Source organism: Podarcis muralis, chromosome 2 (genome assembly GCF_964188315.1).
Source record: "Podarcis muralis chromosome 2, rPodMur119.hap1.1, whole genome shotgun sequence".
NCBI lineage: Eukaryota > Metazoa > Chordata > Lepidosauria > Squamata > Lacertidae > Podarcis > Podarcis muralis.
In genome coordinates, this window is record NC_135656.1 from 44,558,354 (window position 1) to 44,583,765 (window position 25,412).

General features: G+C 42.3%; 1 protein-coding gene across 4 annotated transcripts in view; it reads right to left on the reverse strand.

The window, feature by feature from the left end:
* Window positions 1-25,412, reverse strand: part of ATP10B (ATPase phospholipid transporting 10B (putative)) — a 136,702-nt gene that overhangs the window by 12,959 nt on the left and 98,331 nt on the right. For all 4 annotated transcript variants that reach the window (XM_077924417.1, XM_028717405.2, XM_077924415.1 and 1 more), the window contains 11 exons: window positions 24,171-24,256; window positions 23,511-23,617; window positions 17,707-17,838; window positions 15,326-15,453; window positions 12,297-12,549; window positions 10,840-11,060; window positions 9,069-9,248; window positions 7,168-7,771; window positions 4,427-4,533; window positions 3,190-3,316; window positions 101-285 (listed from right to left, as the gene is read on the reverse strand). In XM_077924417.1, coding sequence (XP_077780543.1) covers window positions 101-285; window positions 3,190-3,316; window positions 4,427-4,533; window positions 7,168-7,771; window positions 9,069-9,248; window positions 10,840-11,060; window positions 12,297-12,549; window positions 15,326-15,453; window positions 17,707-17,838; window positions 23,511-23,617; window positions 24,171-24,256 — 2,130 coding nt within the window. The remainder of the gene's footprint in view (window positions 1-100; window positions 286-3,189; window positions 3,317-4,426; window positions 4,534-7,167; window positions 7,772-9,068; window positions 9,249-10,839; window positions 11,061-12,296; window positions 12,550-15,325; window positions 15,454-17,706; window positions 17,839-23,510; window positions 23,618-24,170; window positions 24,257-25,412) is intronic.

The following is a 25,412-nucleotide window of genomic DNA, read 5'->3' on the forward strand; positions in this document are numbered from 1 at the left end:
ATGTTTTTCACTTTAATGCTGCATTGAAGATGAAGGAAGCTTGCATGACAGATCATTAAAGAAGTCGTCACAGAGTCCCTTGCAGGCCATTTGGACTCACCTTACTTTCAGTATTAATGGTAAAGACTGTGTCTCTTTGGTCCAGAAGTTTGCAAGAATATGCAATGTTGACTGCTGTTTCCTGCTTATCTCCAGTCAGCACCCAAGTCTGGATCCCTGCCTCTCTGAAAGCAGCAATGGTATCAGGCACTCCATCTTGCAGCCGATCTTCAATACCAGTTGCTCCTGGCGAAAAGGGAGAATGGGGAACCAAGCTTTGACTGAGCGTGCAGAGTGTACTTTGCATACAAACTACAGTGGTACCTCGGGTTAAGTACTTAATTTGTTCCGGAGATCTGTTCTTAACCTGAAACTGTTCTTAACCTGAAGCACCACTTTAGCTAATGGGGCCTCCTGCTGCTGCCGCGCCACCGGAGCACGATTTCTGTTCTTATTCTGAAACAAAGTTCTTAACCTGAAGCACTATTTCTGGGTTAGTGGAGTCTGTAACCTGAAGCATATGTAACCTGAAGCATATGTAACCTGAGGTACCACTGAACATGGCACTGTTACAAACCTGTCCGTTTATTCACCTATTGCAACAGTTGCTATAAAAGATAAAGGAAAAGTAACTGTAAGATGTAGGAAAGTAAGTTCATGCAGTTTTTCTGCTGCATTTTCCCTCAAAGGTTCTTCAGGGCTAGAAATCCTCAAAGGGGCAGACTCTGTCACAGAATCATTGTGGGTGGTGATACTGGGCCCCAAGAGTAATTTAGTGCTGGGGATGTGCTATCACCCCCCTGATCAAAATGCTCAGGGAGATCTTGAGATGAAGAACAAAATCAAGAAAGCATCCCAAAAAGGAGACATTGTAGAAATGTCAACATATGTGTTCTAGTCATGTGTTCTAGTCATAACAAAGAGGTAAAATTTTGAGATACCCTAGAAGACTGTAGCCTACAATAGTTGGTATTGGAACTGACCAGAGCGGGGCAACCCTGGTCTCAATACTGAGTGGTTCCCAGGACCTGCTTCAAGAGGTAGGCATTGTTGAGCCAATTGGGAGCAGTGATCCTTCTCTGTTTCTGGGAACAGGTTTTAGCATGCAGAGTTAGTTAATTTGTTCCTACAACAACCTTTGCATGTAAGTAAAATAGAGAATCTGCTCTGTGTGCAGAACTAAGTTTAGATTCAGCTCATTATATGCATAATTTGTGCTAGCACTTAAGCATCAGTGCACAGAACTGCGCAGGTAGTAATCTTTTTGTTTTTTTCACCTGCTCATAATCACCAGATCATAACCTATGTCTTTAAAGATGTCATAGCATCACAAGAAAGATACAAAACTGAACTGAACATTGACCCTTTTAATTCACTAAACAGATCAGCTCCTTGTCACATTAAAGAAAATAGGGAGGTTATATTACATTTCTTTGTTTGAGATGCTCAAAAACTAAGGTAAGAAGGCTAAATGAATGCTAAAGGTAATCAATGACTGAGAGAGTAATAGCATCTCTTCTGCCAGAGGTCAGTATTAGATTATTTGCAGTGATAAATGAGAGCTGAGATAGGTCTGACTTTTTCATGTGCTTTATTACAACTAACTTAACTCCAAATGAAGTTGCCCTTTCCTGAAGACATTATCTAGCCAGGGAAATCTGAGAGTTATTCTGGAAATAGAAATCTGAGTGAACATTGCCACAATTTGTATGTTTGCCTGAGGTCAGGAATGGAAATAAATACAATAAATATTGAATATTAAAAAGCAAATTATTGCTTAGAGCATGGATGGCTAAAAGGTGGCAGAGGCAGTAGAGATTTATACAGGCGCAAGGGCCTTGCATTGTCTGGTCTGTACTCCTACTTGTTTTTCTGATAATGTAATGCTTCCTAAATTCTTGTTTCTGTAGTATAGAGACAAAGGCATCAAGGCATGGTGTGCAGCACATATGCACTGTAGCATGCACTCAAATGACACTGTTTCACGCTGTGGGCATTTGGGGCACAATGACCCAGAAGACTGGCTACTGCCGACTTAAAGCAAACTAACATTTTTTTGGTAGTTAAACTACGTCATTAACTTTACTTCTAAAGGATGTAGTTATTTATAACTCTAAAGCTCTGCTTAGAATACTCTCTGTTCCAGTGGCACATAGACTACATTTTCTAGTTCATACATCACATATAAGTGGAGAAGGAAGAAGCTCCAGCAGCAGGGTCAGTCCAAGACATTTTGCTAACTGAGGCAGATGACAAGTGGACACCCTTCTCCAACCCTATGCAGAGAAATTGATGGGATTGGTAGTTGGGACGGCATCCTCTACTGCACCTGTGGACAACAGGCTGGGGTGTAGGAAATGCTTTTGCATCCTTTCAAAACTCTAGCTCAAAACAGCAAAATGGTGATTGAAATAGGACAGAAGGTTCACCTAAGATGATTGCGGTTTTGCTTATAGGCAAGATAATGTATTCATGGATCAAGCATATATTTCACATCATGAACTCACTGGCAAGCTTGTAGATACTGTTTCTATCTACATACATAAGTATAGGTGTGCTTTGTATGTTGTTACATCAGGGTTGGGGAACCAGTGGCCTTCCAGATACAGTGGTACCTCTGGTTACGTACTTAATTTGTTCCGGAGGTCCGTTCTTAACCTGAAACTGTTCTTAACCTGAAGCACCACTTTAGCTAATGGGGCCTCCCGCTGCCACTGCCGTGCAATTTTTGTTCTCATCCTGAAGCAAAGTTCTTAACCTGAGGTACTATTTCTGGGTTAGCGGAGTCTGTAACCTGAAGCGTATGTAACCCGAGGTACCACTGTATTGCTTGGTTATAACTCCCATCATCCCTGACCATTGGCTACACTGGTTGGGCTGATGGGAGTTGGCATCCAGTTACATCGTGAGGGCAACAGGTTTTCCACACCTGCCTTATTTAATTTGCAAAACTATGCAGGAAGATATTGAAGATGAAATTTGTCATAGACTGCAATGTTAACTTCATTTCAAAGGCTGAGGCTAGTTTTTAAATTGTGACTCACTTCCAAGTAAATGTGTTTATGATTGGATACAGGCAATTCATCCCTTTAAGTTGCCAAGGATATATCATTACACTCTAGTGTGTAATGAATTGTTTTAAAAAGTTACCTAGTAATGTGAGTTTCGTCTCCAGATGCTGCGCAGTCTGCATGAGTAGCTCATCTCTGTTGTCAATAGCCGTTTCTGCCTCACGACGAAAGTTGGCCCATATCTGAAAGTCATCTTCACTCAGGACCTAGTACAACACATGCTCACAATTACAGATGGCAAAGACATTAGGTTCCTGCAGTGTGTTGGATTGTTTGAAGTAAATGTTTCAAACACAAATGTTTCTATCTGACATTTAGCTTAGTCAACAGACCGGAGTGTTCTGGACTGGCTGAACCAGGGTGCAGTGCCACAAAGCACCACAGCCAACAAGCAACATGATATAGGATTGCAGTTTAAGGTTCAAGCACATTTCCTTGGGAGTAAATCTCATTAAACTCAGCATGTTTACTAAGAAGTGTGCCTCAGTGAGTAAATTGCAATCCTATATCCATCTGGATGTTGGCCCCACTGAAGACAATGAGACTTATTTGGCTTGGCAGTGGCGTAGCGTGGGTTGTCAGCACCCGGGGCAAGGCAAGTAATTTGCGCCCCCTAACCCGTGGATTTGCGCCCCCTAACGCTAACCCCCAGATGTTGCGCCCGGTGCGGCCGGCCCCCCCTGCACCTCCCACGCTACGCCACTGTAGCTTGGGATGTTGTTCTGGCATCTAGACAGTGTGGGAGAAAAAGGAAGCTGTACAGACTTGTGGGACTATGTTGGGAATGCAAATAATGGTTTCAAGTCTGAACTATAGTTACTGCAAATCATGGTTTAACACAATGCCTGAAATAATTCTAAGAATGAGATGCAAACTGACTTCTGTGTCATGATGAGCAGCTTCTCCTCCCCACCAAACACCCATTTCAAGATAATGTGAAATGTTACTAGGAACATTAAAACCCAAACAACCCTTCCCTTCTTCCAGCTCATTGGCTCCAGACCATAATCCACAAATGATGATCTTTGGAGCAGCCTTGGAATGCTTACACAAGCAGTGATGGGAATTCTTCACTGCTACTCTAATAAAGCAGAAAGAAGCTGCAGGTTTCAGGCCATTTATATCATGATTAATCAGCATAGGAGGAGTACAGAAGGCTACATGAAAGAGAATATTTATTTGATTAGGGATTTCTAAAAGCAGTCTGGAAAGAGTCATAAGAAGAGCAGAAGCAGAGCATTGGTTCTGTAGAGTATTGCCCCTTTTAGTAAGATTGTTCAGACGAAGGAAATAAAATAAATAAATATTTTGCTTACCTTCTTAGCGATGCATAGAGTTCTCAGGCCATCTCGTGCATAGAAATCTAAATGTTTCTGTGTTTGATCTCTGACTTTTCTTATTTTCTTTTCCATGGCTAGGTTAGCTGTGAAACACAAGCAGATTGATGCTCATTCCAGTTACAGATTATGCCAAATCACCATCTCACACCTGTAAAAGCATGTTAATATTGCAAGGATCTCTTCCAAGCCCATAAATGTGAAGTGTGTTGTCGCTGGTGCATAAATGTCATGTGTTGTTAGAGCAGCAGAGCTGCTTTAGAAGACCCCCTACTGTGCTCAACCCAAATATCACTTTCCTCTTAGGGCCGAGTTCTTAGAAGACATCTATCTATCATCTATCTATCATCTATCTATCTATCTATCTATCTATCTATCTATCTATCTATCTATCATCTATCTATCTATCTATCTATCTATCTATCTATCTATCTATCATCTATCTATCTATCTATCATCTATCATCTATCATCTATCTATCTATCATCTATCTATCATCTATCTATCATCTATCTATCTATCTATCTATCTATCTATCTATCTATCTATCTAATCTATCTATCATCTATCTATCTATCTATCTATCTATCTATCTATCTATCATCTACCTATCATCTATCTATCTATCATCTATCTATCTATCATCTATCTATCTATCTATCTATCTATCTATCTATCATCTATCTATCTATCTATCTATCTATCTATCTATCTATCATCTATCTATCTATCTATCTATCTATCTATCTATCATCTATCTATCTATCTATCTATCTATCTATCTATCTATCTATCATCTATCTATCATCTATCTATCTATCATCTATCATCTATCTAATCATCTATCATCATCTATCTATCATCTATCTATCTATCTATCTATCTATCTATCATCTATTATCTATCTATCTATCTATCTATCTATCTATCTATCTATCTATCATCTATCTATCTATCATCTATCTATCTATCATCTATATCTATCATCTATCTATCTATCTATCATCTATCTATCATCTATCTATATCATCTATCTATCTATCTATCTATCTATCTATCTAATCTATCTATCTATCATCTATCTATCACAGCAGAAATGGTCATTGATTGACACTGATTTGCTGGCATCCATAATGCTAAAAAGAAGCTTTTTTCACCTCAACTCCTGGAACAATGTAACAAAAAATCTTTTCCAGTTTTTGTAACTAAAAAAGTAATGAATGACTGGATAAGCAGGTACACAGGACTTGTGAAACTTTAAAATAAGCAAGTATTACAGCAGGGATGTAACACTCCATATGTTGTCAGACTCCAAATCCCATCAGCCCCAGCCAGCATGTCCAATGGTCAGGGACGATGGGAGTTGTAGTTCACGAAAACCTGGAGGACCCAAGCACCCAATTTCTATCTTACAACCCGCATGAATCATAGGGGGAAAGGTATGGCTAAGAGCTGGAGCAGGCTCCAGGGAGATCCCTCAGGATCCCTCCCACACTACAATTCTATGATTCCATATAATGCAGCATTAAGTCCTATTGAAATCACCCTTTCAGCACTTAATTGTAGAGGGACTTTAGTGCACTTGCTTTTCTCTAGCCTGGGACCACTATAGTTGACATCTCACTGCTACATAGGACTTGTCCAAACTTCTGCTTGTCTCATCACTAGAAAGCATGGGTCTGAGTAGTTTTCCACTTGTCCATGCTTTCTAGGCATGAATCCAAGCAGCTCTGCCCTTGCCCCACTGCTTTCCCCAGGAAAACCCGCTGTTTACTAATAAGTCAATATGGAGAAAACCCAATCTGGAGTGAAAGTCAATCAGACGAAAACCCGATTGACATTTGTTCCAGTGCAGCAGTAAAGAACTGGTTTCTCCAGGGGGGAGCTGCAAGGCAATGACAAGTCTGGATGTCACTGCCTATCTGGCCCAATAGTTAGAGCATCACAGTGTGCAAGATACAGTGGTGCCGCGCAAGACGAATGCCTCGCAAGACGAAAAACTCGCTAGACGAAAGGGTTTTCCGTTTTTTGAGTCATTCTGCAAGACCAATTTCCCTATGGGCTTGCTTCGCAAGACGAAACGTCTTGCGAGTTTGTTTCCTTTTTCTTAAAGCCGCTAAGCCGCTAAGCCATTAATAGCCGCTAAGCCGCTAATAGCCGCTAAGCCGCTAAGCTGCTAATAGCCGTGCTTCGCAAGACGAAAAAACCGCAAGACGAAGAGACTCGCGGAACGGATTAATTTTGTCTTGCGAGGCACCACTGTAATTGTGGTATTATTGCAGATCTCAGAAAGCCTATTCATTTTGGCTTCCCAATTAGGCTGCTCTACATGTTATACAGGGGTCAGCAAACTTTTCCAGCGGGGGCCAGTCCACTGTCCCTCAGACATTGTGGGGGGCTGGACTGTATTTTGAAAAAATAATAATGAAGGAATTCCTATGCCCCACAAATAACCCAGAGATGCATTTTAAATAAAAGGACACATTCTACTCATGTAGAAACAAGCTGATTCTCGGACCGTCTGCGGGCCAGATTTAGAAGGCGATTGGGCCAGATCCGGTCCCCGGGCCTTAGTTTGTCTACTTATGCTCTCTCTGCACTATGGCTTGCATGGTTAACACTTTTGCTTCCATTGTAGTTTTGTAGATGGAATCTATATTTCATGCAACCTAGGCTACACATTCTCAATAGATAGTTTCTTGGCAAATGCAAAAAATTACCTCTGGAAGGTTCTTCCAACAAGTCCATTATGACAGAGTCAGCCCCTTTGGTGTAGACAATTATCTCGCCAGTATGGGGATGCCTCACCACCACCGACATTCTTTTTCTGTTGGAGTCAAATCCCAAAGTGAACAAGAGGTCAAAGGTCAGGAGGGTGCCCTCTGGCAGCCTCACAGTCACTTGTTCGGCAGTCCTGGACACTAATGTAAACTGGTAAGCCCGGGCTGCATGGACAAGGGCAGCTTCATCTGGGCTTTCAGCCTCATAACAAAACTCTACTTGGGAAGCTCCCTGGTAAGCCGCCCCACAGATCTCCGCTGGAGTGGGATCGCTGTCCCCAAAGGTGTCTTTCTCAGTGATTGAATCTCTTCTAAAGCTGTAATCATCTGCTAAAGTGGAACAGCTCTGAGAAGAAAAATAATCTTTTGTTTCGGAGTCAGCACAGACTCTGGTGGTTTCTGTAGTCAAACTCTCTCCTAAGTCTGAATTTGACTGAGCTGATGAAAGAGACTGGCTGAGGCTTGCCAGCTTTAGACGCTGGAACAGCTGGTGAATTTTCTCCAGGGATAGTGCTGATGGTTTCATCGGTGACGGAATGGTAACCTTGAAAGAAAAGAGGGAATCAGGATTAATTATAGCTGAAATTATGTACTACAACACAAGGGGGGCATTTTCTAACCAGTAGAACACTGCTATCACCATACGACAAAGATGTATGCATCAGGTGATGTCTCTAGGTACAATGAGGGCTCCTTAAGGGAGCATCTAGATTTAAGAGGGGTTTTGTTTGTTTGGTTGGTTTATATTCTTAGTATCAGAGAAGGAGATGAAGACTGAAACAACTTACAATGAGCAAAGGTACAGAGATAATTAAACAGCAACATGTACCTTTGAGAACCCTGCCATATACAAAAACAAGGCTGTCAACCAAGCTATTTCAAATCAGTGAATTGCCTCACTTTTAACTAGTTACTCAGTTAATTAATCAATTTGCATATATTAATAGTGCTTTTTCTGGTGATCCTAAATGAAGGCGACAGCTATTCATCCACTATGTGTTCACAAAGAATTTAAGAAAAGAAAAGAGGCAAAAGGCTCCCATTCATTGGGCTGGATTCTTAGCTGGGTGTGTGTGATAAGGCTGGAGGAAGCTGACATTCCCTTCCTGTTATCCTCATGGCAGCCCCCAGTCTCCAAAGGCTACACTGAGGCTTAGAGGACCCTGCTGAAAGTCCTAGGGATGTGTGTTTAAACTAGTGATTTCTGAGTTATGTTTATCCACCCACCCACCCACCCTGTGCCTTTTAGGCATAATTTAAAACATAACATACCCTTCTAATGGGTATCTATGGCTTATTCATAACATGCAGGACCTCCTTTTGCAAGGCATGGAAACAAGTGGGTGGCACTGGGGTCATATGGAGGAGGAGGAGGTTGAGCTCCATACGCCTTGGCTCAAGCAAGAGTGTTTTTTCAGAAGCTCATAACAAAAAATAAAATCTGTTTTACAAAGGAAGCAACTACCCTGATGAACTGGAATGCATTTAGAAGCTGCAATTAAGGCTTTAATCATTTAATCATGCCAATTAATCAATTGATGTTTGCAGCCATAATCAAGAAATATAGGGGAATACTATTTCACTTTCAAATTAGCATATTCCTTAGGGACATGAGGATAAGTTGCTAGGTAGGAAATACGAAGGGAGACAGAGAGAGGATTCTGCAGTATTATTGCAGACTAAAGGGGAAACCCCCCTACCCTTAAGCAGACTTTTTTTTTTACCTTCCCCGCAAAAGCAACTTTTTTTTAACCTCCCCAAGTAAGTTGTCATCATAAAGCTCTCAAGTCTTTTATTAAATTCACTCATTTCCTAAAAGAGACGTTAAAGTGAGAGATTACCCTTTGTCTTGGATCGGTTGCTGTGGAGACCACAACAGTGTTGCAGAGGGTCAGAGCAAGAAAAAAGTCTGTGATGGAGGAGGTGGTCTTTGCAAACATAAATGGTGTCAAAGGTTCAATCTGGCACGATGCATTTCTCACTTTCATCAGCAGCCTGTTATCTGGGGTCACGTCCTTCTCCTGGAATACATGTTACTCAGTTAAAAAAAATAAATCTTCACATTGTTAGGATTGTGCGAAAAACAACCTTCTGCTGGGTGTTCTAGAGTTTCAAAGAACATTGCGCGTACAGAATCACAGTGTTATTATCAGCTTCAAAACCAGTGGGTACTAAAGAGTCAGAGAAATGGCAGGGATTGTGAGAAGGAAGTTAGGCCCATGGCCCACCCAAGGCTTTTTGCCACCTGAGGCAAAGGATAAGATGCTCCCTCCCCAATTCCCTATAGAGGATGTCCAGACCAGCTATTCAATCTCATGGCATCCTCCACCACACCTGAGGGCAGCACAGGCTAGCTTAGGGGGTTCAGGGCAGGTTGAATAATGCATGTAATGTCAAGACTTTGCTTCTCTTTACCATATCCCAGCCTTTGCTGCCTGACGCTGGTGCCTCCCTCTGGTTAGGGTTGCTGGCAGCATCACTGGTGCCTCACTGCCACTCATCTGGCTGTGACAGCTAGAAGGTCCTGTCAGCCTTGGTGTGTCAAAACGTTAGCAGATGTCTGATGACACTGACCCCTGGCCTGGCAGAAGACCTTATAAGTACTAGGGCCAGAAGGGGAACTACAGCAGTGGAGACTGGCATCCCTGTCAACCAAGGTGAACATAAGCATGACTTGACTTGTGGATTGTGGCCAATTTGGGAAGCTCCTTTGAGCAGGCACGGGAGAGTTCAGTTTGAATGCATGCAAGGGTAATTCCTCTCACTTTTTCAATCCCCAACACAAGGGAGCTTTGAAAATCTCTTATGGCTAAGGATGGAGCTGCAATTCAGTGACGGTGAGAAAGAAGGGGCCACAATTGCCTGTGCAGATCTGCCCACAAGCGTCTGGATCAGGATTGTTGCCTCAAAGTTTTTCTTTTAAAAAGTCTGGATGTAATTTTGGCGATTCCTTTGACAGCTGCTAGTGCAAACACTTTCTATTAAACCTCAACATCAGATGTGCCGGTTTGCTGCTTATCAGATTTCTTGGCAATAGGCTTAAGAGGCAGGTGTTTGCAGGAGATGTTGTACTGACCTTTAGTCAGGAACTACTGCATCTTCTCAGCAGTGTTAAATTCTTCCATTGTCATTCTACCTGAGGCTACCACTTTTTATGCCTTGCACATAGCGCTAGGAAACCTGACATTTCGTAAGCAAAACCCATAAACTGTACTGCACGAACCTTTGGGGGGGGGTATGAACGTGGTGTCTTTTAGCATGAATCAATGTTTTGCTTAGTATTTATAGAAACCATGACGAACATTTGAACGCAGCCTGTGCAATCTGCTAGTGTGCATTTTTTTTTTAAAAAAAGAACCACACACCACAAAGGGAAACTGGTTACTGCTGTTATGCTTTAAAAATATTTAGTTTGTTGTTGCTGTGTGTGTATTTTAGCTGGAGCTTAGGGCTTATCCACACTTCCTTTTGTCTTGCTGCTTCTCTGCTGGGGAAACTGCTCTTTAGTGCTCAATTGGGACAAAAGGCAATACCAGTTTTCTCCAGATTGCCATTTGTTCTGATCTATTACTAAAGACTTTATAATTAAAAGAAGCAAAAGGTCTTACTTACAATGGTACTGCTAAATGCCACTTGAGACTGAGAGATGCCGCCCAGAGATCTCTGCCTTGTGTGTCCCTGAAACCGAGCCCGAGCACTCTGCCACCTCCTCAAGGGCTTAGCAGTGCTGTTCCGCCTGAGAATTTCTCCACCATTGTTTGGAGGTAGACTCAAATGCTTCGCACAGTCTTCAGTATCTGAATCCAACTCCTTGTATGTTTCTAGTCTCTTGGCTATAAGAGATAAAATAAATGTGCTGCATTATCCCCATCATTATCTGAAGGGACTCTCAGACAATACTTCTGTCCAACTTCATGCAGACCTCCTCAAACCAGACCCCCTGAAGGTTTCAAGGCCATGATTCTGTCCTCACCAATGGAGGACAAAGTGCAGAGTGTCAGCACGTGCATAAGCATAATGTGTAGGAGCAGTGCACAAGCAGAGCTCTTAGCCCAGGTCAATGTAGTGTAGTGGTTGAAGAGTTGGACTTGGATCTGGTAGACGAGGATGCAAATCCCCACTCAGATGTGAACCTTGGACCCATCGCCAGCTCCCAGCCTCACCTCCCTCACAGGATTGTTGGAAGGAGAAAAAGGTGAGGGGGAGAAGAATGTATGCCATCTTGAGCTGCTTGGAATAAAAGCAGGATATATAATAAATAAAGCAAGGATCTCAATGAAACAAGGAAACACACAACAGCCTAAGCACCTTTGTCTCTGGCATCCTGGACTTGCTTCCCCCACTCATTTCATGCATAAAATTCAGGCTGGGAACAGGGCTATCTAGTACTCATACTCCTACATAGCCCTGCATATAGCTGGAGAGCGGGCAAAGGGGAAGGTGGGAGTTTGCTTGTACCTTAGAGGTTGTCATAGAGCAGCAATGGAAAGTTGAAGAAATGGGTCACAAAGGTTCCAATTGCTGGAGGCTCCTCTGCTTCCAGATGGCTGTACTATGTGACCCAGCCTCCCTACCTATAGACAGGTGGGCACAAATCCCCTTCAAATGGCCTGGTTATGCAGTCTACATCTCCCACCTCCTCAGTGGCTGCTGGGGGATACAGGTAAAACTGCTCAGGAGGAGTTTGGATTTGATATCCCGCTTTATCACTACCTGAAGGAGTCTCAAAGCGGCTAACATTCTCCTTTCCCTTCCTCCCCCACAGCAAACACTCTGTGAGGTGAGTGGGGCTGAGAGACTTCAGAGAAGTGTGACTAGCCCAAGGTCACCCAGCAGCTGCATGTGGAGGAGCGGAGACGCGAACCCTGGTCACCAGATTACGAGTCTACTGCTACACCACACTGGCTCTCATAAAGTTTCTTTACATCTGTATGTGCTAAACATGGCTTTTAAAGGGGGAAGGAAGCTAAGATCCTCTGTCTTCCAAAGCAACTTCCAGATTATATGGCAGAAAGACAATGTTTCACATTCAATGTAGCCCAGGGTTATAGAGACAGTACACGTCTTACCGTTTTCCTGATGTGAGAATTCTCTCCCATCAATTGTACAACGTCGAAACACCATCTTATTCTCCGTCAGGGTCCCTGTTTTGTCAGAGAATATGTACTGGATTTGCCCCAGGTCTTCAGTGATATTTAGTGCTCGACACTGTATGGGTAAGTCTAGCTCTTCATTGTACAGGTCGATATCATTATGAATCAAGAAGACTTGACCTAGCTTGACTAGTTCAATGGATACATAGAGGGAAATGGGGATCAAAATCTGAAAGAGAACATTTCCCAGAATGTTAGAAATTCGTTGGAAGCAAGATTTCATGCTGGCTGCTCTAACAAGACTTCCCGGAGGGAACAAACTAAAAAACCCAGGAGATAAAAGTTGACAGCAAAAATGCCTGCACATTTTCTCATTGATGTCTAGACTCCACAGTGAATGCATTGCTTGTGCTCCTAAAGCATTTGGATCGCCAGACGCTAGCTAAACAGAACAAAAGAGATTTGGACATTGAAATGAACTGCTACTGAGAACCAAATAACTTTCCACCTTTATAGAGGAGTGATGTACTGCCAAGAGATTCATACTACAGGACAAGGATGCATGACTATGCAACAGAAGTCAGCCACAGCCAGAAATTTTTTTCATACAAGAGTATAGCAGTTGGCTTTTCCTTGGAAAGGAGTGGGACAAGGAGACAACTGCTCAGACTAGTTATTTCTAGGTACGGGACAAGCAGAAGTGTGGATTAGCCCTCAGTCTGTTTCCAGGCCCAATCCAAAAGTCTGGCTTTGGCCTTCAGAACCCTTCACAGTTTGGGACCACAACATCTGAAGGATTTTCTCTTTCGACATGTACCCAGAGATTGTCATGAGAGGAATGTGTCATGACCGTCAACTAGAACAATAAACCTATTGACTTGTCAGAGGAACATGTGAGGTGTGGCACCTGGTAATGAGTGAAAGAGGCTTTTCAGAAGTGGCAACCCAGTGGTAGAATGCCCTCCTCTGGGAAACCTATTTGGTGCCTGCTTTCATGCCCTTGAACACCTGGAAAGTACATGTTTGTTTTTCTAGATGTTTCAAATTTTGCTACAGCCTTTACATCTTCCTAATTTGGAGAGCTTTTTGCTATGGGGTGACCTATAAATATAGGAAATAGACATGCAGTATTCATGTGGTAATAATACACAGACATATTAATTGTATATGAGGTCAAACTCCCAGAGGTATCTTCTGGAAAGCTAATAATCATCTTAAACACAGTCTGTAAGGACAAGCTTACATTGCTCGTATTTGTTATGAAAAACAAAATATGTCCTCTCTCCCTCCCCGCCCTTGCTGAATGGGCTCAGTTACATTTCTAATGTAAATTATAGCTTCCCTTTGGAGTTCTACAAACAGCTCAGAAGGTTGTTTGTCATTCATAACCTTATTTATTTGTTTGTTTGTTTGTTTATTTACATACATTCCATCAGCTACTACAATAAAATGGAAAATAAATGTCTTTTTCTTATCTCTCACATGGGCCTCAAATATCACTTGTCTGGACACATCTCAATCCCAATTTATCCCTACACCGATACTGATATTCAGTGTTATTATTTAGTGTTGTGAGAATTAGTTATTTTTTCTTTAGCCGGTTTTGTTGAACTTTGGGGAATATGGCAACCCTACATTTCCTCTATCTGGCTTCTGCCTTTGCATCATATCAAATGCCACTATGGAAAATCCCCCAACCTTCAGGCCAGTGTTATATTTATCTAAAAGCTTTAAATGGGCTGAGAGAAGCTGTGGTGAGTGACTTGATAAGTCCTAGTGTGAATCTAACATCTGGTCTTTCCTTTTGTGCTTTCTCTCCAGTCCAGATTTGGTCCTTGGAGCTGTATCTGCTCCAAAGGGCAGAAGCTACTGCTACCCACATGAAACCTGCATGTTTTGCTCCACAAAGCAAACAGCAGCTCAGTGATGATGTGATCTGAACGGAGAAAAGGCTACAGTGGAACAGGTAAAAACAACACCCTCCTCTCTTGGCGGGGCAGCTGTGATCTGATTCTCCTCACCCACGTACACTACTTCAGCCTTTTGAAAAAGTAGCAACACAGAATATCTGATCATGGGGCTCCCAAAGCAATGTCTGGTTGGGTCATTTGTTTTATATATTAGGTTTCTAGTATATAAAGGGAGACAGGAAGAATATTTCCTATAAACAAGGAGAAGCCAAATAGTCTACAGCAATGTTCTAAAGTCCTGCAGGATGCCGCTGGGAGGATTAATGCTAACACCGAAACATTCCTCTCAGTCCCTAATAATGTTCTGTCTGCTGGAAAAGTAAGAGAGAATTTATATAGTACTTTTGCATGCTCAAACTGCTTCATATGATTACTTCAGTGATGCTTACAGTGAGATGGGCTGGTACATGGGTAGGCAAATTAAGGCCTGGAGGCTGGATCCGGCCCAATAGCCTTCTAAATCTGGCCCGCGGACGGTCTGGGAATCAGCGTGTTTTTACATGAGTAGAATGTGTCCTTTTATTTAATATGCATCTCTGGGTTATTTGTGTTCTGCCTGGTGTTTTTACATGAGTAGAATGTGTGCTGTTATTTAAAATGCATCTCTGGGTTATTTTTTCCCCAAAATATAGTCTGGTCCCCCACAAGGTCTGAGGGACAGTGGACCAGCCCCCTGCTGAAAAAGTTTGCTGACCCCTGGTATTTCACTTCCCTCTCCCCAAGATGGGAGGGGGAAGCTGGGAGGGAGAGACAGAGAGAGAAAGAGAGGGACAGGTTTGTCCAAGTCTGTTGAGTTAATGGCTGAGATGAAGAAATAGAATAATTTTTATTAATTTATTGGTTATGCCCCGCCCATCTGAGAACTTTGACTCACAGATAACACTCAGACTCATAGCCACTATCATTGCTCAATTTACACAGTTTACAGCATAAGCATATCAGTTACTTGGAAGAAAGCACCCTTGCCCCCAGCCCAATCAGACGTAATCCTCAGTCTTAAACCTATTTCATCATTAGCAATAAATATTTTCCCACCTGTAAGAGGATTATCATTGTCAGGAACATGTAGAAACCCGCAAGAGCTGGAGCGAGATAGCTGCCATTTATGTCGGGAATGACAAACAAGGGGTATTCTAAGAAGTGCCCATTCCAAATGCCATGACCTGCATAAAAATACAAAGTACTTTAGAAGAAAAAGCCTGGAAAAGTGCACACTGGGAACAAGGGAGATCACTCAATTCACATACTACCTGTTAAGGAGGAACACAAACTTTAGCAGCAATCACACAGAAGTAATATAAGAATGCATATAAGAAGCTGGACCATTTAAATCTGCAGTACAGTAGTTTAATGTGAGTATGGCTGGGTTGCTTTGTGTGTGTGGAGATTTGCATTGCTTTGTAGAACATCCTCTAGATACCACCTTGGGCTATTTGCAATTCTTCTAAATACACAGTTGGGGTCTTTGTCAGGTTTGAAAAGTAACTGGGAGGAAGACTTATGGATAATCATAGTGGATTCTGGGTGGTCTGGGTTATGGTCTCAGAAATAATTTAAATCTGTCTCTGTACGAGTTAGTGAGACTTCTCTTAAGACAATAAATAGATGGTATAGAAGTGCCACACAACCTATCAACCTACAGTCCCAACTGTTGGAGAACTTGTGCTTCAAAAGGCACTTACTTCCACTTATGGTGGGAATGTTCTGCCCTAAGTAACTTTCTGCAATAATTATAGAAACTATTGTTCACTCCCTAGAATTGTTTATACTATCTTAATTTCATGGCTTAAACAAGGATTTACACTCTAGGGAACTTTGACATTTTTACTGGGGAAACCCAGCCAGATGGGTGGGGTATAAATAATAAATTAATATTATTATTATGAGTGCTGTCAGACAAACTATCAGGGATGATGTAGCAGTGTATTTCCAGCATGGAGCAGGGGACTGGACTAGTCAGCCTTTAAGGTCCCTTCCAATTTCAGCATCGAACAAGGTATTCTTTCTGATTTTAAAATATTCAGAAAATAAATGTTGGGAAACTGGATTTTGTCTGAAATTAATAGGTGATTCTTATGTTTATTTTTTATAGACCTACAGCTTGTTTTTTGACCAAAGTCCTCATAACAGGTCAAAATATAGTAAATATCTTTGTATTAAAATGCAATATTAAAACCCAAAAAATTAAACATTATCAATGTTTTGATTTTAAAAAAGTGAAAAAAGAAGGTAAAGCTGCTCTTGTTCTCTGGTAACTGAAAGGTATGTCTGAAAAGCTGAGCAAAGCTGAGCAAGTAGATCTGGTGAACTTCTGGTGGGATGAAGCGTCACAGAGCAATGCGAATTCATGTTAATATCTTTGACAAGCAAGGGTGAAATCCAATGCCCATTTAACTGGGAGCAGGCTTGGATTTATTTATACGCAAGCTAACAAAGCTACAGTTTAGGGCCTTCATCTTATGAAGGGCCTCTAAATAGAAAGAGTCACTTTATTTCACGTTGCATACAATTGGTTAAAAAACCAGGCCTATTGCAAGATCAGTGCTTTTGTTAGTGTCAATTTTTAGTTGCATCCTTGACTAGGTACCAGGATATTTGCAAATATAAAAAAAATATTATTTCTATTTTCATTTCCCTTTCTGTTAGAATAATACACATCTTTTGGTAATGCTATGGGGCCTCTTAAATTTAACGTAGCTTAGGGCTCCAGCATAACTTGAGCTGTCCCTGTTTCTGAATAGGCTTGTAAAGGTTTGTGCTGTAAGACACCTGCGTTTTCATCCCACCTGGACTGAACCCCTTTCCTTTTTCTGATGAACATCCACCATCCACCCGGAAAACCGATCAAGTTGCAATGTCAGTTAAGTCAAGAAACTCATTTTGAGCTGAAGTACCAACAGTAAAATATAATAATTAAATCTGTGCTGTTGTTCAGCTGAAGAGGATTCTTCACTTCTGGGTCCTTCAGTACTAGTCTGGTTAATTGACTGGCTTACTGCCATGTCATGCCAGATTTCTCCAGGGCACTCTATGCTGGGAAAAAGAAACTCACTATGAAACCTTGCAACACATAGTTCAGTGTTTTGCAACTCACTTGTGTATTGCCACTTAGAAACCAGGATACAATTACAGGAACCTTTACATGCCCTGCCAAATATTTATTTGTGGAAGGCTCAATAGTCTTGTTTTCATCAGAGTTTGACACCCCTGCAAATCGTGGTCGCAGTAGGACAGGATTATCGTAAAATTGCTACAAAGCAATCCTTTCCCCTGCTACATATTGAAAGCAATTGGTTCTCTCAGCAGCAATCTAGGAAGCCCACCAAAAATAAGCTATTAATTTTAGCAGTGAAGCACAGCCCTACTGCAAAGGCTTCTTGAAATGCAGGAAAAAAGTTTCCATCATTACTCCATACCTAGTGCTCCAGTGAGACACATGATGAAGAGCAGCCCCACGCAAAAGAATATATCAATATTCAGACGTTGTTCTATTTTGCTGCGTTTATAACGAGGACCTCTGTTGTTTAACATGGCTTTTGTTTCAGGGCCTTCAAGAAAAAGAAGAAGAGGAAGGAACAGTCATATGGTTTTATTATCTTAGGAATGGTTGAATGCTAGACTTTAGATAAATTCATGTACACAACATTAAGTCTCACATCAAATATAAATGATCTCTAAAAAGGACTTTATGATCTGAAGTTGTAAACTGAAACCTTCTTTTTTTGTTATAGGAATTCTAAAGTCTTATATATAAAAAATAAATGTTCATAAATGTACAAGGCAAACACATACATAAGTATATAAACCACGTGTCTGAAATAGTAACAATCCTGAAGCCATTTTGACTCTCCCAAATTGACCTCAAATATTTCTCTGCAAGGAGGAAGGAAATGGGAAAAGCTTTCCAATTGTCTTTGGACTGTAGGGTTTACACCTCCCTGTAAATACAGTCTGGCAAGTACGGTATTTGTTAAGCTGAGCACACTATCAATATGCGTAAGAGATTCAGGAACTAAATATTTACCATCTCAAAGGAATGGCCAGGCTACCCAGAAAAGGCAATCAGATAAGGCATTATCAGGTATCCTAGCAGACAGGAGAGAAGCAACACACTCAAATTTCTGCTGGGGACCACCTCTTTCTGTGATGTATGTATGATGTTTTGGGGGGGTGGTCTTGAGCTATAGGGTAAAAGGTAAAGGGACCCCTGCCCATTAGGTCCAGTCGTGGTTGACTCTGGGGTTGCGGCGCTCATCCCGCTTTATTGGCCGAGGGAGCCGGCGTACAGCTTCCGGATCATGTGGCCGGCATGATTAAGCCGCTTCTGGTGAACCAGAGCAGTGCACGGAAATGCCGTTTACCTTCTCGCTGGAGTGATACCTATTTATCTACTTGCACTTTGATGTGCTTTCGAACTGCTAGGTTGGCAGGAGCTGGGACCGAGCAACGGCAGCTCACCCCGTCGTGGGGATTCGAATCGCCGACCTTCTGATCAGCAAGTTCTAGGCTCTGTGGTTTAACCCAAAGCACCACCTGCGTCCCTTAGAGCTAAAGGGTAGGCAGTTTCAAAAGTCTATATAAGAGCTTGCACACCAGTGTTCTGGGTTCCTCTCCTCCATCCCTGCGTGGGGGGAGTTGCAACAGTTTAATAAAGATAGCTGCTTTGCTTCTCAATACTCTCTGGTTGGCTCTGTTATTTTCTCCTACCAATAGAAACCTACATAAGGACTCTGTATGGGCTCTTGGATACCCATAAGGGATAAAGGAGCAGCTTTTTTTCTTATAACATTCTTTACATTCATACTTGGTTATAGCATCCCCTCCCTGTAGCTGGGGTCTCTGTGTTACCTCCCCAAATTTCTGGTGCATATTGCATCCAGGCACAGCAAGTGAGGGGATGCTAACGGCCATTGGCTCCCATTAGCTCGCTATTCTGGGCAATAAAGCAGCAATCTACCTAATAAAAGGAAACCTTGTCTAGGTGCTGTAACAATATTGCTATAGATCTGTGGGTGCTAAATGCTTGGGTTTAATGATTTAATTAAAACTGGTATGTTAGGACTGGTAATAACCAGGCTCATGTGTATTTAAAATGTGAGTTAGCCACTGTTAATCCCCTGGAATGAGCATATGTGAAGAGTTAATGAACCTAGGCACACTTCCTGTGTTGTGTATTGGACATTGTAATCTTAGCCAAAGGAACAATGGTTAATAAAGACAGACAATAATAAATTGTCAGACAGGTAATAAAGTCACCTCTTTGTGAGGTGACTGCCTGGTGGGCATAAACACTTAGAAAGTTCAGGCATCAAAGGATCAGGCATCAAAGGATTAGGTGTTGGCACAACACAGGATCAAAGGAAATAGGTGTGAGAATGCAAATATGAGACTTCCCTCTCCTCCCAGATAGAAAACGAAAACTGAGAGGCTATGGGGTTAGAGTTGGGAATGGTGTAATCAGGAAGCATTAGCTGGGTTGTGCCCTGCAGTGCAAAATAGGCATCAGAGAAAGGATGGCGCTGGGCTCATTGTTGCTGCTATAAGCTGGCACATAGGCTCAGGTTGCATATATGTGTAAATAAAGCATATAACAAAATGACACTGTAGCATCTATTGTGCCTCATTCCCAAAGGAAGTATTAACCCCGAGCAGCATGCCTGCAACTCCTGGAATCTTGTGCAGCTACTCAGCTGGGGAACCGTGGAACAATATATTCAGGTAAAGGTAAAGGTACTCCTGCCCGTATGGGCCAGTCGTGTCCGACTCTGGGGTTGCGTGCTCATCTCGCTCTAGAGGCCGTGAGCCGGCGCCGTCCGCAGACACTTCCGGGTCACGTGGCCAGCGTGACGAAGCTGCAGCTGGCAAGCCAGCACCAGCGCAGCGCACGGAACGCCGTTTACCTTCCCACTATAAAGCGGTCCCTATTTATCTACTTGCACTTAAGAGTGCTTTCGAACTGCTAGGTGGGCAGGAGCTGGGACCGAACGACGGGAGCTCACCCCGCCGCGGGGATTTGAACTGCCGACCATACGATCGGCAAGTCCTAGGCACTGAGGTTTTACCCACAGCGCCACCTGCGTCCCTTAACAATATATTCACTTACCACTAAAACTGTCCTCATTATACGAATCTTTAAAAAATGATTGAGGGGGTTTGGTGAACTTACAAGAATCTTAGTCTAGTGCCTGCCCTAGGTAAATTGGTATAAAACATCACTAAGTGTATTTTGAGTTGTACATAGTTTGAGTGGCTGGGCTGGGCTGTTGATTGACTAATGTATGTTCAGCTCTCTAAGAATAAAAAAGGGTAAGATGTCCACCTGTGTGGAGAAGCTGCTGTAGAACAGCTGAAGGAAAAAAAACTGGGATGGGCATGTATATGTTTGTACACAACCTAATATTGTTTCTAGGGTAGATGCCTTGCTGAGGAAGAATCCACCAGGGGAAAGCAGAGCTTTATCCCAGCAACCCTTTATAATGAACAGAGAGGAATTCTCTTTCTCCCCACTGCCGTTCCCAGAGGTTCTGTGCATTAAAAGGAAGTCCCTCCTCACACATTATATCATTAACTTATGCGATTCATTGCCAGAATATGTTATGATGCTCACCACCTTACCTAGCTCTAAGGGATTAGACACATATAGGATCAATCTATCAATTGCTATTAGCCATAACAGTTAAAAGGAAACTCTGTGCTTTGAAGCAGTAAATCTCTGTTTAACAGGTGCAGGGAAAATGCCACAGATTATGCTTTTCTCCATCATGCTCTGCTTGTGAGCTCCTGAGGCCCATCTGGTTGCTGTGGGATCTGATCCAGCAAGACAGCTGTTATGTTCCACCCAGTTCTACACTAAAGCCTAGAGATACCTTACTTTAAAGTCAGCACAGTTTCCTAATACTACAATATGATGTGGGTGTTCATATAGAGCTCCCTTGAGCATGTTACTCAGTGAAATACATTTGACAACCAATCCACCTCCTGGAAGTATTACTTGAATACACTGTTTGGGGGAGTGGTAAGCTTGTGCAACCATTACCATTACTATAACCTGCTATAACTATTACCATTATTAGTGTAGGATATTTCCTTTTGAGTCACTTCCTTATACAGTGGACGCTCAGGTTGCAAATGTGATCCGTGCGGGATGCACGTTCACAACCCGCATCATCCGCAACCCACAGCAGCGCGTCTGCGCACGTGCGGGTCACGATTCAGTGCTTCTGCACATGCGCAAAGCCCAATTTAGTGCTTCTGCACATGCGCGACCACTGAAACCTAGAAGTAACCCATTCTGGTATTTCTGGGTTTTGGCGGTCCATAACCCAAAAAACAAAAACTAAAAAACCGCAACCTGAAGCGTCTGTAACCCAAAGTATGACTGTAGTCAGCAAAGAAAGGGATTTTGTGTCAGTGTCTGAACACTGTAGAAACATACACTGTATTCACAATGAACAGCTACTTGAGGTTAGAAGAGACAAAGTACTTAAAAGTGTTAGAATCTAATTAGATGGCCGACTGATTTTTAAGTATGTTTGACTATTTCACAGCAACCAAATTGACTTAATGAGAAGCTGCTAGTGCACTTTCTGTGTGAACATAAAGAAAGCCCAATATGTCAGATCCAGCAGTGAGTAATTTTAATGTTACTTAGCTCTTCTTGAAGTGAATCTGAAGTACCAACAAAACAGCAGGCCCAAATTAGAATCAAATTGCTCCAATTTCAGTGGACGGGTATTTGAAGTTCTAACCACAAAACATGAAAGGGAAACCAGACTTTATTCTGTACCCCTCATGGTGAGTTCCAAGTTCCCTGCTTTCCCTTGCTCTGAGCATGGCCGCTGTGGAGCTGTGTGTGAACAAGATATCAAGTGACAGTCCCAGCATCAAAGGTCTCCGATGCAAATAGACAGTTTTGCAGAGGGATTTATTAGGAATGAATATTCCTAAAATGTGCCTTTAGGTCCTCCCCAGTATTCCTAAAGGCACAGTCCTAAAGTCAGGAGCTGTCATTGAAACAGGCATAGCAGGGGAAGGAAGTTAGTTCAAAATGCTCTCTTTTTGGAATGACAGTCTTGATCAGGATCACAACCACAGCTGCAACTTTCTTTTTTCATGGATGTCCAAGGGCATGCAATTGGGTAACATGCTGACATCCCCAGTCATGAATATGTTTACTCAAAGCAAGTTGCATTGTTTTCAGCAATACTTCCAGACAAGAGGGCACAGGACAGAGCAGTAGATTGAAAAGTCTTGGAGTCCTGGAAAATCTAAAAAAGGGAAAGGCAACCTGAAGCCTTCCAGATGTTGTTTGACTCCAACTCTCTCAACAGCTGCAGCCAGTACAGTCAATGACCAGTTGTTGTCCATCAACATCTGGAGGGAACCAGGTTCTTGCTGTCTGTTATAAAAGTGCTTTCTTCACAGTGGATTCAGTTCTCTTTGTAAGTAGCTTCTCTGGGTACCCATTCTGGATTACCAAGTGGGACAAGACATGTTTGTCTCCCTTCTGACTGTTTGTGGCTGTTCCTGGTTAGGTATTGCTCAAATACTGTATAACTTTTTTATTTAATTCCCCTCTCTTTTATAAAAGTTCCCAGGGTGTCTTTGTGTAAGAAGAAAATACAAAACACAATTAGAGCACAAATAGTACAAATCTGTATCTAAGCATACTCACGGGTATTGCAGCCAAACAGTTTCACTGATGCACATTTTATCCCCATAAACTGACCTTTCATAAAGCAACAAGTTTAGCCAAAGCCACTTAGACCTCCCAACCATTTACAATGGTAAACCCCATTGGCAAACAAATGAGTGTTAACACTAATATGCTATATAGACATAGGTCTAAGGGAGGACTGGGAATGCCAAATCTACGCCTCTACTGCATGTCATTTCAAATCGAATCATTAATCCCACTGATTAAAAAAGGTAGATCCTTCAAATATGAAGTTTATAACAGTTGATATACGCAGTTGTTGTTGTTAGGCATACTTATAGCGCATTCCTACATGTCTACTCAGAAGCAAGTTCCATGAAATGCAGTCAGACTTACGCCTAAGTTAGTTTATCTAGCATTGCTACCTTGATTAGATGAGACTGCGAGTGCAAAACAAATTTCAGGTTGCATGGATGACTGTTGGGACAAAGGAACAAAACCATATTTCTGGGCTGAATAGACTTAAAAGCACTCTCTCAGCAACTACCTGGGGAAAAACATTACCTGCATAGACAACAATTCCTATTGTAACCTCTGTGTTCCTCACTGTGCATCCACGAAGAAGGAGACTTTCATTGTTAAAACCAATTCGTGTGAGGTCAGGCTGCTCCCTACAAGGAAGAAAAGGATTTTCCATTTATTTCTTGGCTCTTACAGTGCAACCCCACACATATCTACTAAAAAAATAAGCCCTGGTGAGTTCAACAAGACTTATTTCTAGGTAACCATGTACTGGACTTCAGTCTTACACACAAATATATCACATTTCTAAACCAGGGGGGACTAACCTGTGGCCCATCATATGTTGCTAGACCCCCAGCTCCCATCATCCCTGGACCATTGGTATGCTGGTCAAGGTTAACAGAATCGCCAAACATCTGACCTCAAGTTAGCCACCCTGTTCCAAAGCCATGCTGTGGCTTCAAACCAGAGCCCAAGGGCAGAGTATTACATTACAGATACTCTGCCCAAGGTCCACATCAGAGTCACCAAAGAGCGGTTCTGCAGAGCACCTTTTTATGCTCAGTGTATGAAGATTTTGGGAGGTTCCTTCTGCTTTCTGTTGTGCAACAGTGCCAGCTGTGCAGGTTATAGGTAGGTAAGTACAAATGAAGTTTGTCTGAGACATCTATGAATGTAGGCATAAACATTGCAGTAACTTACATATAGCCTTTGAATCGATTGAGATGGTTGTTGGGTTTTTCGCAAACAATTGTGCTTTGGAAAAGTTCTGGTTCAAATTCAGCGTTCTGCAACAAAACAAAACCCACAGTGAGTTCCTGTTATGTCAGGAGCAAATCAGTGCACTATTTCTGAAAGAGTAACAAGCTGTGTAGTGAAAAAGGAACATCAAACATTTAAATTTACATCAGAAACAACTGCCACTCAACACTGCAATTTACAGTGAGCCCAATATTTGTTATTAACCTGTCAGGTTGAAATGTGTTCTAATTTTGAACCCAGTTATAATGTATGTGTGTTTTCAGGCCTATGTATTTATGTGTGCGTATTTCTATATAAAAACATTGCTTAGACATCAATTATACAGTGTTGTAAAATGTAGCATCAAATGTATTTGTGGCTGCACACACAACTATCTTCCTTAAAGAATGAGTAGCAAAGAGAACAATGGGATTTTGAATGCATGAACACCACCAAGGCCTCACCTGCCAAACATAAGGTCTGAGATGCCTGATATTGGGAAAAGTACTCAGGTCCAAACTATTTAGCACTTTATATGCTAGTACTAGGGACGCGGGTGGTGCTGTGGGTAAAAGCCTCAGCGCCTAGGGCTTGCCGATTGAAAGGTCGGCAGTTCGAATCCCCGCGGCGGGGTGCGCTCCCGCTGCTCGGTCCCAGCGCCTGCCAACCTAGCAGTTCGAAAGCACCCCCGGGTGCAAGTAGATAAATAGGGACCGCTTACTGGCGGGAAGGTAAACGGCGTTCCGTGTGCTGCGCTGGCTCGCCAGATGCAGCTTTGTCACGCTGGCCACGTGACCCGGAAGTGTCTCCGGACAGCGCTGGCCCCCGGCCTCTTGAGTGAGATGGGCGCACAACCCCAGAGTCTGTCAAGACTGGCCCATACGGGCAGGGGTACCTTTACCTTTACCTTTATGCTAGTACTAGCACATTGAATTGGGCCAGATTTCTAAGGTTTGGACACCTTAACTTTACCAGCTTGAGTTTCCATTCCCCAGCATGTCCAAATTTCATTTTCAGAGCAATCAAATGTTGTCTCCCTCTCAGATTTTGAAAGCCTCTTTCCTTTATCTCTTTGAGTTACTATGTGATTCCGATCTCCCGAAATAGAAGACCATTTATTTTTGCATTACAATGTAAACCTGCTGATTTTATATCTGCTTGGCCCACCTTTGTTTCACTGCTCTGCCATGCTTCTTGCCTGCA